We start from the raw sequence: 13,420 nt of genomic DNA, 5'->3' as shown, positions 1-13,420 counted from the left end.
ATTGTGAGATATTAAGACACTATCTTGAGATCCCAAGTCATTTTAAGATCGTATTATTATTTTGGGTTAGCGAGGTTATTATTTTGAGATAGCCTAAGTCTTTATTTTGAGTTACTAAGTCATTATTTTGAGATATTATGTCATTATGCTGAGCTATTAAGTCATTATTCTGAGCTATTAAGTCATTATTCTGAGCTATTAAGTCATTATTCTGAGATATTATGTCATTATGCTGAGCTATTAAGTCATTATTCTGAAATATTAAGTCATTATGCTGAGCTATTAAGTCATTATTCTTAGATATGAAGTCATTATTCTGAAATATAAAGTCATTATTCTTAGACATTAAGTCATTATTTTAAGATGGTATGTTGTTATTTGAGACAGCAAGTCATTGGTTTGAGAACGTTTCTTCCTAGATTTATGACAGTGGTATGAATCCGCTTCCACACATTCAGACAGTTCTGCTTCACTGGCGAAATGATTTGCCACGTCCCTCTTAATTTCGGGTGGAGTTGTCCTCCCCGCCGCCAGTAGGTGGCAGCAGTGTCCCCTGGGAGCCGCAGCAGGCCACTCGAAGCTGCCGGAGAAGAAGATGGGCCGTTGACAAGAGGAGAGCTGTGTTAAACGAGCAAAGTAACGTCACTTGATTACAGTTGAATTTCAATCCAGAAACGTATTGTCGTGCTGTTGTGTTTAGTCCAGAGTGTGGCTGAAAATGATCCTGACCGTGAAACCGCTCCAAGGCAAAGAATGCAGCGTGCAGGTGAGTTCAGCACCACCGTCCGCTAACTGCTAATGTTAGCTCCCTGACGCTAGCTTAACTCGCCACATTAGCCTCTACAGGGAGCCTAGCTGGTTCGCAGCGGTCCTAACACGCACAGCTACCTGCGGGTGTAGCTAACACACACACGCTGCTGCAGTATAAACTACTGTTACCATTGAACCAAACACAATCACCAAACTCCACAGTGTAGCTTAAATGAAGTTTTTATTACAGACACATCGTCGTTGAGGTACGAACTGAGCTAGCCTGCTTGGCTCAGCCTTGGGAAGGACAATACCTGCAACGTTATCAGATCGACTCATATCCTTTCTCTCCCATTGTTCGTTACCACTGTGTGAATGGGGGCTCTGAAACTCTTTGGGTGGCTGCACTCGAAGGTGAGGCAGATACAAGTATATATAACTTTATACATCTATAACGCAGCATCTTAGGAAAGTACTTTAGGTTGTGGCAGCACAGCAGCTCCCCACGTTACAAGTTACCAGCATTTGTCCTTCACTCAATAGTCTTCGACGTTGTTTGCCCACTGTAGGTCAGTCCTAGCCCTAGGTGGAGCCCCACATGTTTCAGACGGATGACGTTACTGGATCAAACCGAGGCTAAAACAAGACACTCATGTGTAGAAACCCAGAGGAATGTAGCTATGTGAACCTAATCCGGATAGTATGAGAGTGTAGGGGACAGAGGTGCATCTAAATAATCACTGAGTCTGATGTTTTATGTGCAGTGTTTTTTATTAAATTAGTATCTGTTTTGATCTAAAGCATTTTATTACATTATGTGTCAAATAGGGAGAACCAGACTAAATATGCGACTCTAATGTGTGACTCTGAAATCGTCTTTAATCTGACAGTGATTTAAGATAATGTGCTTCTCCCAGCTCTGGAAGTTAAAGAAGTGCCTGTCCACTTCATAACATCCCTGTTATTGGGTGTTCTGCTGGGCGTATGGTGTGCACAATATAGACTAATGTGTAGGATATAGCAAGGTGTGTGTGTGTGAGTAAGTGAATTCCTCATTGACCGTGGGTTTTACGTTTGTTTTATGTAAAGCTAATGCAAAGTAAGAGGAAGATTGGCTATGCTCCTAAACCAAAAGACAGACTGCATTTCAGGTGTATTTTGATCATGTATGGTGTTTATGTTGTTGATCTTCTAGGTGACTGAAGATGAGAAAGTCTCCACAGTGAAAGAACTTGTGTCTGAACGTCTCAACATACCAGCAAACCAGCAGCGGCTGCTCTATAAAGGGAAAGCACTTGCAGGTAAATTTGCCAATTATCAAGTGTTTCAAATTTGTTGTACATAGCTGTTCGTAACTGATCAGTCGCTTTAAATTATATACGATTGTATACATTGCTTTCCTCAGATGAACACAGACTGAGCGATTACTCCATTGGACCAGAGGCTAAATTGAATCTAGTGATCCGTCCAGTGGGGGAGAGGACTGCAGCTTCAGGGATGGCTTCCAGCAGCAGCAGCAGCAACATACACGGAGGAGTGTGGCAGACTGTGTCCATGATACTTGCAAGAAACTTCAGTCCAGTAGATGCAGCAAAAGTCCATGAACAGCTTATTAAGGTATTTAAATGCGGCAATCTTTGCACCTAGGCATAATAATCTGATCAAACTAAATTTGTGGTTATCCATTTTGAGATATGGGTATATAGAGTTGCTGAACAACATAATATTAAACTACTAGTAAAGGCTGCAGACTGAAATATTTACGACTTATGCTTAAAATGAAGCTTCAAATGGCTTTAACCCAGTTATAATTGAACACATGGATCTGAAGGCAAGGAAATAATTTGAGAATATTATATTTATCTGTTGCCTCTTGCTCTGTTTGTATAAATGTGGCCCCTCCATTTAGTGACTAGATATTTTATGTTCTTATCTTTAGTTATAATTCATTACAACAGACCAAAAAGGACTGTTTCATCTCTGTGTCTCATCCAAACATGGGCAAGGTGTGCAGTTGTCTTGGTGCAAATTTGAAAGAAACAGGAAGTTTAGACTCTGTAGGTGCTGTGTCATTTTGCTTAATATCTTCAGACAAGCCTTGACAAGTCATAACATTTGGATCGGCAGGTGACAGTCTCATTTTTACCAAACGTTTCAGTTGAGATAATTATCTGTCACTGGACTTGAACAGAAGAGGAACACAATTTGTTCAAGCCACTACAAGGTGGAAAGCCACAAGACAACAAACAGTAGTTTGCATAGAACAACTGCTAAGAACCAAACATAATCGTCTAACTCCACACAGTGTAGCTTAAGTTAAGTTTTTATTACAGACACATTCAGGTATGAACTGACGTTGATGTCGCGAGCCTGCTTGTCTCAGCCTTGGAAGGACAATACCTGCAACGTTATCAGATCGATTCATATCCTTTATCTCCTATTGTGCATTACCACTGTTTGAGTGGCAGCTCTGAACTCTTTATGTAGCTGTACTTAAAGGTGAGGAAGATACAAGCATAATGTATCTCGAGACTAAACAAACTTGAAAGGTACAGACAATCATCCTTCATATCCTCCATGCTCTGTTAAATATACAACAATATATAAAGCTAATCATGGTTAAGATGTTTTTTAACCCGCTGTTTCTCAATTTTTAAATATGTTTATATATTTTTATATATTTTTCTTCAAGGACTATGAGCGTTCACTTCGACAACTAAGTCTGGATGACATCGAGCGCTTAGCGGGAAGACTCCTCCACCCAGACGGCGAGGGAATGGACACCTCGTACATGGACTAGGAACGCCGAGTTGGAAGTTGCTTTTTGTGATTGTGTTTCAAGAGGCGCTCTGTGCCCTAGATGCATACAGTGTTTAGAGTGTGTGAGGCATGGAAAAAAAATATGTGTTTTCTTGCACAGAGCCCCTGGTGTGTGCCTAATCAGTGGCTAAGTGAACACGGATAACACCGACTGTCTCCGCAACAGGGGCTTTCTTATCCACGACCAAAGGAGCTGGATAAGACCAAAGGACTTGGATAAGAAAAACGTTGCCGCTTTGGATTAGTCCTCGTCATCGATGTTGCAGTCGTGACACGAGGCCTGACCACATAATGTTTGTACACAAAGGAATCCATTCACGCTGTTTGTTTCACATGATCTCTGGCTGCTACAACTCCCAGGGGACACTCATTTCTACTGGAGGCTATTTATTAGTGATGTCTGTGTTGGATGCTGATTGCTGGGTGTCTTCTGTTAATCATTTATGCGAACTGCAAAGGTAATAACATGTTTTATCCCATTAATAACTGAAGGTCATTGTATGATTTGTAAATATGTTTATATATATATACACATACATTAAAACAGTAAAAAGACTGATGTTTGTTTCTGCTTGTTATTGTATTTGAGAGAAGTGATTATGGTTGATGAGAAGTGTTTCGATACATTTTTCAACATTAAAAGTGGAAGTGGTTAAAAAAAAAGGGACGTTCGCTTCATGAGGGACTTCACAAGGCGGGACCAAACACTGTTGTATACGCGTCGACCAATCAGATCCTCAGAACACCCGTGAGTCATATTTTACGACCAATCAAATTGATCTAGAGTGACACTCGTACCGCCCATTTTCCAAACCGACGGTTGTCTCCTTTGCTGCTATCGCTGGGTGACATTTTGGGTTAAAATGTATCGTCGTTCTCGCTCACCTTCTTTCCACAAAGCATGAGGGGCAGACACGTCGGATAAGGAGGGAAACGTCGTGCTGAACATCGGTGAGGTCGAAGCGGAGCCTCGGTTCCTCCAGCCGCTAAGCTAGCGTAGCGTTAGCTCCAAGCTAGCACGTCTGTCACTTCCTGCCTTTACTAATTAGCTCCAGCCAGCTAACATCCCTGTTATTATGATTTTTAATGTTGCCCCGTGCTGCCACATCATTCATGCACATGTAACTCTGACGGTGGGTCGGTGTCGTGGCTGGAAACGTATCCAGAAATCCTAGCGTTCGGTCTCAGTGGTGGTGGAGCTGATGCTGGGGCGTTACACCCCTCTCTCATCAGGACCATGCAGTGACCTCCTGGGATGAACATGTTCTAGCCCAGAGCTACAATTTAACCTTATTCTAGTTTCTGTGTGATTCAACATAATCTGATTCCCGTTGCTGCACGTTCCCTGTGTTTATCCACGTCTGTCCTGTTTCAGTAGGTGAGCCCAGTTTATCGGAAGGATGGAAACTCTGATCCCCACCATCAACCGGCTGCAGGAGGTCTTCCTCACAGTGGGTGCAGAGAGCATTCAGCTGCCTCAGATTGTCGTGGTTGGATCTCAGGTCAGTCAAGAAAAACAAAAACAATGAAAAGCTTTATTAGAAACTAAACCATCTGCAACTCTCTCCTGAATTCCACTGCTGTTGCTAAAACTATAAAGTTCGATTTGAGTCCGAGTTTGAACAGATATTGAGAATGTATTGATTATGTGTATATTGCACGCATAACCCAGACAGAAACTGCCTAAATCCACCTTTCTTTTCACAACACAGTGGTGAATATCCCTTTTACATTTTAAGGTCTTCCGCCAACCATCAGCAGATGTTAGGGAGGTATCTTCAGTTGTGTACCTCAGTATAAAATGGGTGTATTTGCCTTTTAATTACAAGACACAGGCATCAGACCTTGGTGTGTCCCTGACATCTTTGGGCCCAGTTGAGGTCTTCAATCCTGATCCAGAGTCGAACCCATCCAGCTAACCTCCACAGGGCGACTTTTGCTTTCCAGCCACGTTATACCACATAATTCAGTAAAATCATACAGATTTTTCTCTGTATCTATACATTCAAGCAGTATTTTTTAGAATCAGAATGCAGCTGTTTTCTCTCTGTTCTGACAGTTTTTATGTTTGCCTGGGAAGCTGGGCCACAGGACACACACTGATGCCTTCAGCAGGCAGCCTGGTGTGTGTTCTGGGCTTCTTGAAATGTTGCTGAATTATTCTCGTTTTGTGCCACAACAGAGCAGTGGAAAGAGCTCCGTGCTTGAGAGCCTGGTCGGACGGGACTTCTTGCCTCGAGGATCAGGAATAGTTACCAGACGACCGCTGGTGTTGCAGCTAGTTAATATTGCCCCTCTGCAGGAGAGACAGAAGATCGAGAATGGTAACCAAATATAAATCTGCGCGTTGTTATTTTCTGTAGAGTGAGGTTGCCTCAAATTTTTGCAAGTTCTGATGTGTAAAATATCAGCAGATTCTTCTTAGGGCTGCAGCTTTGTTATTTCTGTCTATGCTTGGAATCTGCTCGCATTAGTTGATGTGTGTATCTTAGGCACGGCACCTTTATTCACTGTTTGAACTGCTAACTTCTCCTTGTAGAGCCTTGCTGTGTCTTTGCTAACATGCAGTCTTTCTTCCTCCTCTTCTTCACTACTCTTTCAGGAAATGGGATGAATCAAAATGCCTCAAACAGCTACTCAGGTCTCTGTTTATTTTGTCTGCATCTTTGTTTAGCCCTGTCATTTCTTTTGGGAACATTTCATTTTATGATTCACATTCATCAAGCATGATACACAGCGGGGTTCAAAAGTTTGAGACGTGATCTCAGACTTTTGGACCCCACTATAAGTTAATATGTAATCTTTATGACTTCAACATTTTCCCTCCCAAACATTAATTGTATCGTCTTTCTACATTTTGGACGAATCACTGTGAAACGACTTAAACTCTCTCTTGCAAATTTCCCCATTGTGGGACTCATAAAGGCTTATCTTATCTTATCTTGTGTGTTTAGGTGTCAAAGCTGAAGAATGGGGCACATTCCTGCACTGCAAGAACCAGGTACATCTATCTAAAGTTACTTTCAGGGTCATTTCTGGAAGATTCTCAGCAAGCAAGTTGGTGTTTGGATGACATTTCTCTCATGTGACAGCCATGAAACTGGAAAAATACAAATATCTCGGGATGAATAAAAGCTGCCGTACACATAGAAGATGTAAGAGCATTTGGCCATGAGGAGCGATGCCAGTGTTGATGTGCTGTAAACAGAAAACACAGGGGAATTAATACATCAAATCCTGCCTTCTGCTTGCTCTACTCGGGCACCACCCATCGAGTGAAAGCTCAGATATTTTCCTGTTGTTGTAAATGCATCTGGCCCAAACTATTTCCTGCTGCTTTCTATGCCTCCGTGCCGGTGATAGCCAGTGGCCGGATGCATTATGTTTCAGGTTTTCCATCTGTCCCATTCCCCTGAACGCGATATCTCAAGAATGTCTTTAGAGAATTTCTTCAAATTTTATACAAATATTCATTTAGACTCAAACATGAACTGATTGGATTTTGGTGCTTGGAGGTCAAAGGACATGTTACTGTAAATGTGATATATTAGGGCTTCCCTCAGGGAATTTCATTAAATCTGATACAATTCACTTGGACTCACAGATTAACTGCTCCGATTTCGGTGGTTACAGCCTAAGATATTCATGATGTTGATTGGTCCTCTCGCCTTTCTCGCCTTGACAGATCTTTGCAGATTTTCAGCAAATCCGTCAGGAAATTGAAACAGAGACTGAGCGCACTTCAGGCGAGAACAAGGTGAGATGGAAGCTTTGGTGTAAAATTTTGTGTTGCCTTAAATTAAACATTTTACACTGGATTCATGAATTTCTTTCCTCTTTTCACATCCTGCAGGGAATCAGCCCTGAGCCCATATATTTGAAGATTTTCTCTCCCAAAGTCCTTAATCTCACTCTGGTTGATTTACCTGGAATTACTAAGGTAAACTCAGCCACCTGACAAAGATGGTGATTTGGTTTATTGTGTGCAAACTCAGCATCACCTCATCATGATAAATGAGTGTCACATTGCATATCTGTAATCATCACAGATCCACAGCGGCGCAGCATCTGTGCTCTGCTGACTCCTTATTGTTGTTGCCACAGGTTCCTGTTGGGGACCAGCCAGAGGACATTGAGGCTCAAGTGCAAGAGATGATCTTGTCCTTCATCTCAAATCCAAACTCCCTCATCCTCGCTGTGTCCCCTGCCAACTCCGACTTGGCCACCTCTGATGCACTGAAATTGGCCCGTGAGGTTGATCCAGATGGTAGGACATTTTGTACACAGACTCTTCCTCTCTTCAGATTTCATTTTAATTTGCTCTCCTCTCCAACTGTGTGCGTATTACATAACATGCCTCAAGTGGAAATGCATTTTGAATGTATAAGCACATCGTGCTCAAGTCATTTCAGGCTATCAGATTCATCAGTCTTTAATGTTAACAGCTTCCTGGCAGTTAACAGATGCCTAGAATATTAATGCTGCTATCATGGTGCACTCTAAAGAATAGATTGATCAATAATGAGAATCTGCCTGTGGTAATTGTCTGGGTGGTTGGCAGCATGGCCTAGTTATGTCTGTTATACACAGCGATTGTGTAGTAGGAAATCTGTCTTTGGGCCCAAATGTTCCCCAGCTAGTCTTAGATCCCGTCCCATTTGAGACTAATTTCCTGTTTCTCCTCTCCGCAGAAACATTTCCTAGTGGCTTTGTCAAAACAGAGGATTATACCGGCTGTCTACTGTCCTTAAAAAGACCTTGTGTGGTGTTTATTTGTTTGTCAGGTCGTCGAACGCTGCTGGTGGTCAGTAAGCTGGACCTGATGGATGCAGGCACTGATGCTTTAGAGGTCCTTCTCGGCCGAGTCATCCCAGTCAGGCTCGGGATCATCGGGGTGGTTAACAGGTCCGAAAATAATATTGAATCTTTTTCTGTTCAAAGTCTGGTTTTCATCCATAGTTATGCAGTGCTGTTATCATAAAGCACTCAGGTATTATTTTAATGCCCGTATTATCCTGATTGTCTGATTACACTTACTCTCTACCTAATTGGTGTTGTGTCTAGGAGCCAACATGACATCAATACCCAGAAGAGACTGGAGGACTCAATGAGGGATGAGCAGGCCTTCCTGCAGCGCCACTACCCCTCGCTTGCCTCCCGCGCTGGCTCACGTTATTTGGCCAAAACTCTCAGCAGGCTTCTGATGCACCACATCCGGGACTGCCTCCCAGAACTCAAAACCCGGGTGACCGTGCTTAGTGCCCAGTACCAGACAAGGCTCAACAGCTATGGGCAACCGGTAGAGGACCACAGCGCCACCCTGCTGCAGATTGTCACCAAGTTTGCCAGCGATTACTGCCACACCATCGAAGGAACAGCCAGATACATCCAAACCTCAGAGCTGTGAGTCTCACCTCTCTAAAGTAGCAGCATCTTAATTGAACAGAAATACTTTTTTGCTGACAGCAGGCATTTTTCATGTTCTAGTGAATTTTCTCAGGTTGGCATCTAATTTATTAATTTAACTGCAAACCACAGCATTTTACCTGGTTCACAATGCATGACAGGAGAGGGATGTCCTTGGGGTAACGTAATTTTAAATTAAAGTATCGCCATCTTCTGTTGGCACCTTTATCTCCACAGCTCTCTTACCACTGGGCAATTTAATTCATGTAAATATGTAGGGATCAAATATTGACCCTTTTTGGTTGACTGCATATGATTTGGTGTAATTAACATTGCTGAGAAACAGCGTTGGTGTCTCAGCTGAACCCATCTCCTCTGCAGCTGTGGGGGTGCTCGCATCTGTTACATATTCCATGAGACCTTTGGCCGCACTTTGCAATCCATCGACCCCCTTGGGGGACTGTCTGAGCTCGATATCCTCACCGCCATCCGCAATGCTACGGTAAGCTTCTCCTCCCATCTATTCATGTAATTTATTTAATCCAAATTCTAGTCTAGTTGTGCTGTTTTGGAGGAATAGCAGGTAAATAGTAGAGCGCGTGTGAGTCTGTGTGTATGAATTGACCTGCAGGGTCCGCGGCCGGCACTTTTTGTGCCCGAGGTGTCCTTTGAGCTGCTGGCGAAGCGGCAAATTAAGCGGCTGGAGGAGCCGAGTCTCCGCTGCGTGGAGCTCGTCCATGAGGAGCTGCAGAGGATCATCCAGCACTGCTCCTCCTATAGCACGCAGGTTAGCTCAGAGATTGAGATGCACTTTACACATCACTGACTTCCTGAAATGGCACTGCATTATGACAGCACCATGCTAAAAAAGTATGTCTTTGTGTTTGCAAGGAGCTTCTGCGGTTTCCCAAACTGCACGACTCCATTGTGGAAGTAGTGACTGGATTATTGCGGAAGCGTTTGCCGATTACTAATGAAATGGTAATCCACAGCTTGGCTAGGATTTTTAATATTAATACTAATAAATAACCAACAGCCAATAACCATATTAACTCTCTAAGGCATTTTCTTCCCTGCTTTTTTTACTCTAGGTACACAATTTAGTAGCAATAGAGCTCGCCTACATCAACACAAAGCATCCAGACTTCGCAGATGCAGCGCAGGTCTCAGCATCTGTCAACAGTCAGCAGGTAGTTGTTTGTCCCTTACAGCAGGTACTCACATTTATCATTTATTCTGCCTGGGTAAACAGCAGCAGTTGTGTTCTGTAAAGCCTTAACAATTATGTTCTGCATCCAGACATTAAAAGCCCCTTTCATAGCTTGAAGTGGAATTCCAGGCTCAGCCAGAATTGCTTTGACCCTCTGACTTCTTCAGATTTCTCACTGTCAGGCAGAGGCCCTCGACGGAGGGAAGCGCTGGAAGAATGAGAAAGTTGCGGAGGAGAAAGCCCCGCCTGCAGGCTTTGGCAGCCCCAGCAAGGGCCAGGCCATTAACCTCCTCGACACAGTGAGTGGTGAGATTAGCAGTAGGACAAATGACTCGAATGATATGAACACTATCAACATTTTACTTCTCTCTCTCTCTCTGCCAGGCGGTGCCCGTGTCCCGCAAGCTGAGTTCCAGGGAGCAGAGGGACTGTGAGGTCATCCAGCGGCTCATCAACTGCTACTTCCTCATTGTCCGCAAAAGCATCCAAGACAGGTTGGACTTGAACAAATTCAGTTCTCCTGGGGGGGCGCCTTCTCTCCCCATTTCCCCTTCTGTTTCCACTCTTTTGTTGTTGCTATTGATGCTGACTTTCTAACTTTGTCTCGGGGCTGTGTGTCCGCAGCGTGCCCAAGACAGTGATGCACTTCCTGGTGAACTTTGTGAAAGAGCATCTGCAGAGCGAGCTGGTGGGTCAGCTTTACAAACAGACACTGCTGCAGGACCTGCTCATTGAGTCAGAGGACACGGCACAGCAGAGGACCGAGGTTGCTCAAATGCTTGAGGTAAAATTGCCTGTTGCTTTTGTTCTCTGAGTAGGTTCTGAGTATCAAGAACAACAAGGACTTTCTCTTTAGCTTTATATTTCAAGGCCATCGATGTTATAACCATGTCCTTTTTCTTTCTTTCTCAGGCGCTCAAAAAGGCCAATAACATCATTTCTGAGATCCGAGAGACCCATCTGTGGTAGCCAGAGGACACAAACAAATTGCATTGTCATAGGACAGCTTTGAGAGTATATGAGTGTCTGTGAGTTTACAGCAGAGAAAGTGAGAGTGTGTGTGTTTGCGCTTGTTTGTTTGTGTGTGTGTGTCTAAATTTCCTTATGGACCAATGACCATAGCACATTTAGATCTTGAACACTGGAGCTGTTGGTTTTTCACTGTGAACGTTGTGTAATGTCGGAAATCATTTAAACACTCAGGCCCACTCAGTGTTATCAAGAAATTGAAATGGTAGACAGCTGCAAACAAATCATTATTTTGCTTCGTCTTGTGACAAAATATTTGTTGGGTCGTACGATTGTTGCTGTAAATGTCAAATGTCAATTATATGTGGAGTATTTAAGCTGTTCTCCAGGGTGTTTTTTTGATCAAAATGTAACTCGCACTGTTCAATTTCATACTTTCCAAAAACTGGGCCTCCTCTGAGCCCCTTCAGCAGGTGCTATAAACTATGTTTGTTGCTTTGCGACTTTAATCTCCTTTGTTGGAAAACAGAAATGAAATGGAAATCCAACTTAATCAAAGCAGACTGCAGAGCAACACAGAATTCACACCTCAATGATTTTAAGAAATTATAGGATGGTTGCAGATTGTTTTTCTCCAGCTCTGCAGTGTAAAAACAATATCAGGTTTATTTTACAGTCACATTTACATATCCCTGTGGGTGTGCAGTCTTATACTAGGAGACCAAACATCCCATCATAGGTTTGCCTCTGTTTGTGGGAGGTCTTTAGGAGAGGCAGCTATAGTGTGTAGTGTATAAAACTATGGTGTTAGTGAGTTGTGATTCAAATATTTTTTTTAAATGCAGAAGGAGATAACATGCAGGTACATCATATGACTTCAATATTCTGTAACCTCTCTTCACTTCCTCCAAACTAGTTATCCACGGATTTCCACTTTAAAGGATTCAGAGCTTGCTGCTTGAATCTCTCTAAGCGCAGAGACCAACTGTCGCCTCGATTAAGAGATTCCGTATGCGGATTCCTCCTGCATGCATTTATTTGTAAGCTATCAACTTATAACCAGAGCCATTCTATTGTGTAATGATACTTGATGTTTAAAATTCGTCTTTTTCCATCCGATGTTCCAAACTAAGGTTGATTGTCAGGTTAATTCATCCCAAACGTAAACTAGGAATTAATGTTAATCTTTTCCCTGAGCCTAATAACAAATTTCCCTAAAAATGAGGTTTTTTCACCATCAGACCTTTTCTGTTCAGTCAGGGAGCAAACACAACATCGCATGTGTGTGTTCAGTATGCATGTGAGGACGTATGAATGAATAGCTCATGTATTTTTGTATTATTTAAATGTACAGGGGTGGTCCAAAGGTCTGAGACCTCTCTCTCTGAGTTTTGGACCCCAGCTGTTATTATTATCATGTGTGAACTGCCTCTGAGTTCTTGCCTGCCAATATTTGTGATACCATGTTTACCAAATGAAGTCTGTTCAGACTGGAGGGACTCATTAAAAGATAACAAAGGACACTGTACTGTGTTTGGGTATTTTTGTCAGCGTGCTGTTCTAACAATTGATCAGTTTTCATAAGATCTGTTAGTTTATCTCCCATGGTGCCGCAGCGGTAGATGTGATGAAACTCACTCTGCTTCGCTCATATTGATCAAGTGACTGAAAAAGTCTTTCTGGTCCGACGGGTCCGTCACAGCTGCACCGAAGGGATAAAGTGTCCTGAGGGCTGCCGGCACACACACACACTCTCTCAGACACACATACTCACAGTGACATTAGCACCAGTCTCCACACCTTGTTATCCAGGTATTTGACTCCATGCTACAATATATTGACTGATGTTTCACACACTCCCATTGAGATGATGGGTTTTTGTCTTTTCGATGAGGTGATCTTCGTAAAAGCTGAACAGAGGCAGCAGAGTGAGCTGATGGATAAGTTGAACGTCCTTGTTTTATATGAGGCTTATCCCCCATAAGTCGTTTTTGGAGAAACAACTGTTGGCACAACAATGCAAACATGACAAGTCTCATCAGCCCCACTGCCAGTGATGCTGCTCACACAGCAGTCACACTCCATCTACAGCAGCGACCAGCTGGTGAAAGAGCACCACGCTCCAAAATGAAAAACCAACCACAAGCTAATCAACTCTTACTTCAGGTGATTATTTTAGATTAAATGCTCTTCTTCTTCTCACTCTGTTGCCAGTTATTCTGATCACCCTTTCATAACACACCCCACCTCCCCACCAACTGAGAC

The 13,420-nt window shown here is 43.0% G+C and overlaps 2 protein-coding genes across 5 annotated transcripts; both read left to right on the top strand.

Moving 5' to 3' along the window:
• Positions 1–531: 531 nt before the first annotated feature.
• Positions 532–4,126, top strand: ubl4a (ubiquitin like 4A). Its single transcript, XM_035166112.2, has 4 exons — positions 532–766; positions 1,946–2,051; positions 2,156–2,367; positions 3,443–4,126. The coding sequence occupies exons 1-4, from the start codon at positions 719–721 to the stop codon at positions 3,548–3,550; spliced, it is 474 nt and encodes a 157-aa protein (XP_035022003.1). The 5' UTR covers positions 532–718; the 3' UTR covers positions 3,551–4,126.
• Positions 4,127–4,340: 214 nt separating this feature from the next.
• si:dkey-32e23.4 (dynamin-1-like protein) lies at positions 4,341–12,678 on the top strand. 4 transcript variants are annotated; one of them, XM_035166108.2, is made up of 18 exons: positions 4,341–4,521; positions 4,949–5,072; positions 5,753–5,894; positions 6,173–6,211; positions 6,525–6,571; positions 7,256–7,327; positions 7,424–7,510; positions 7,675–7,837; positions 8,355–8,475; positions 8,635–8,973; positions 9,358–9,478; positions 9,608–9,763; positions 9,868–9,957; positions 10,068–10,166; positions 10,354–10,485; positions 10,571–10,680; positions 10,811–10,970; positions 11,099–12,678. In XM_035166108.2, the coding sequence occupies exons 2-18, from the start codon at positions 4,971–4,973 to the stop codon at positions 11,153–11,155; spliced, it is 2,037 nt and encodes a 678-aa protein (XP_035021999.1). In that variant the 5' UTR covers positions 4,341–4,521; positions 4,949–4,970; the 3' UTR covers positions 11,156–12,678. The 4 variants fall into 4 exon arrangements, with proteins under 4 accessions (XP_035021999.1, XP_035022001.1, XP_035021998.1 ...); XM_035166110.2 differs by having other exon boundaries at positions 4,946–5,072; positions 10,369–10,485; XM_035166107.2 differs by having other exon boundaries at positions 4,946–5,072.
• The last annotated feature ends 742 nt before the right edge of the window (positions 12,679–13,420 follow it).

The sequence above is a fragment of the Hippoglossus stenolepis genome, chromosome 9 (assembly GCF_022539355.2).
Source record: "Hippoglossus stenolepis isolate QCI-W04-F060 chromosome 9, HSTE1.2, whole genome shotgun sequence".
Classification (NCBI taxonomy): Eukaryota; Metazoa; Chordata; class Actinopteri; order Pleuronectiformes; family Pleuronectidae; genus Hippoglossus; species Hippoglossus stenolepis.
This window is presented reverse-complemented; position numbering and strand designations above follow the sequence as displayed.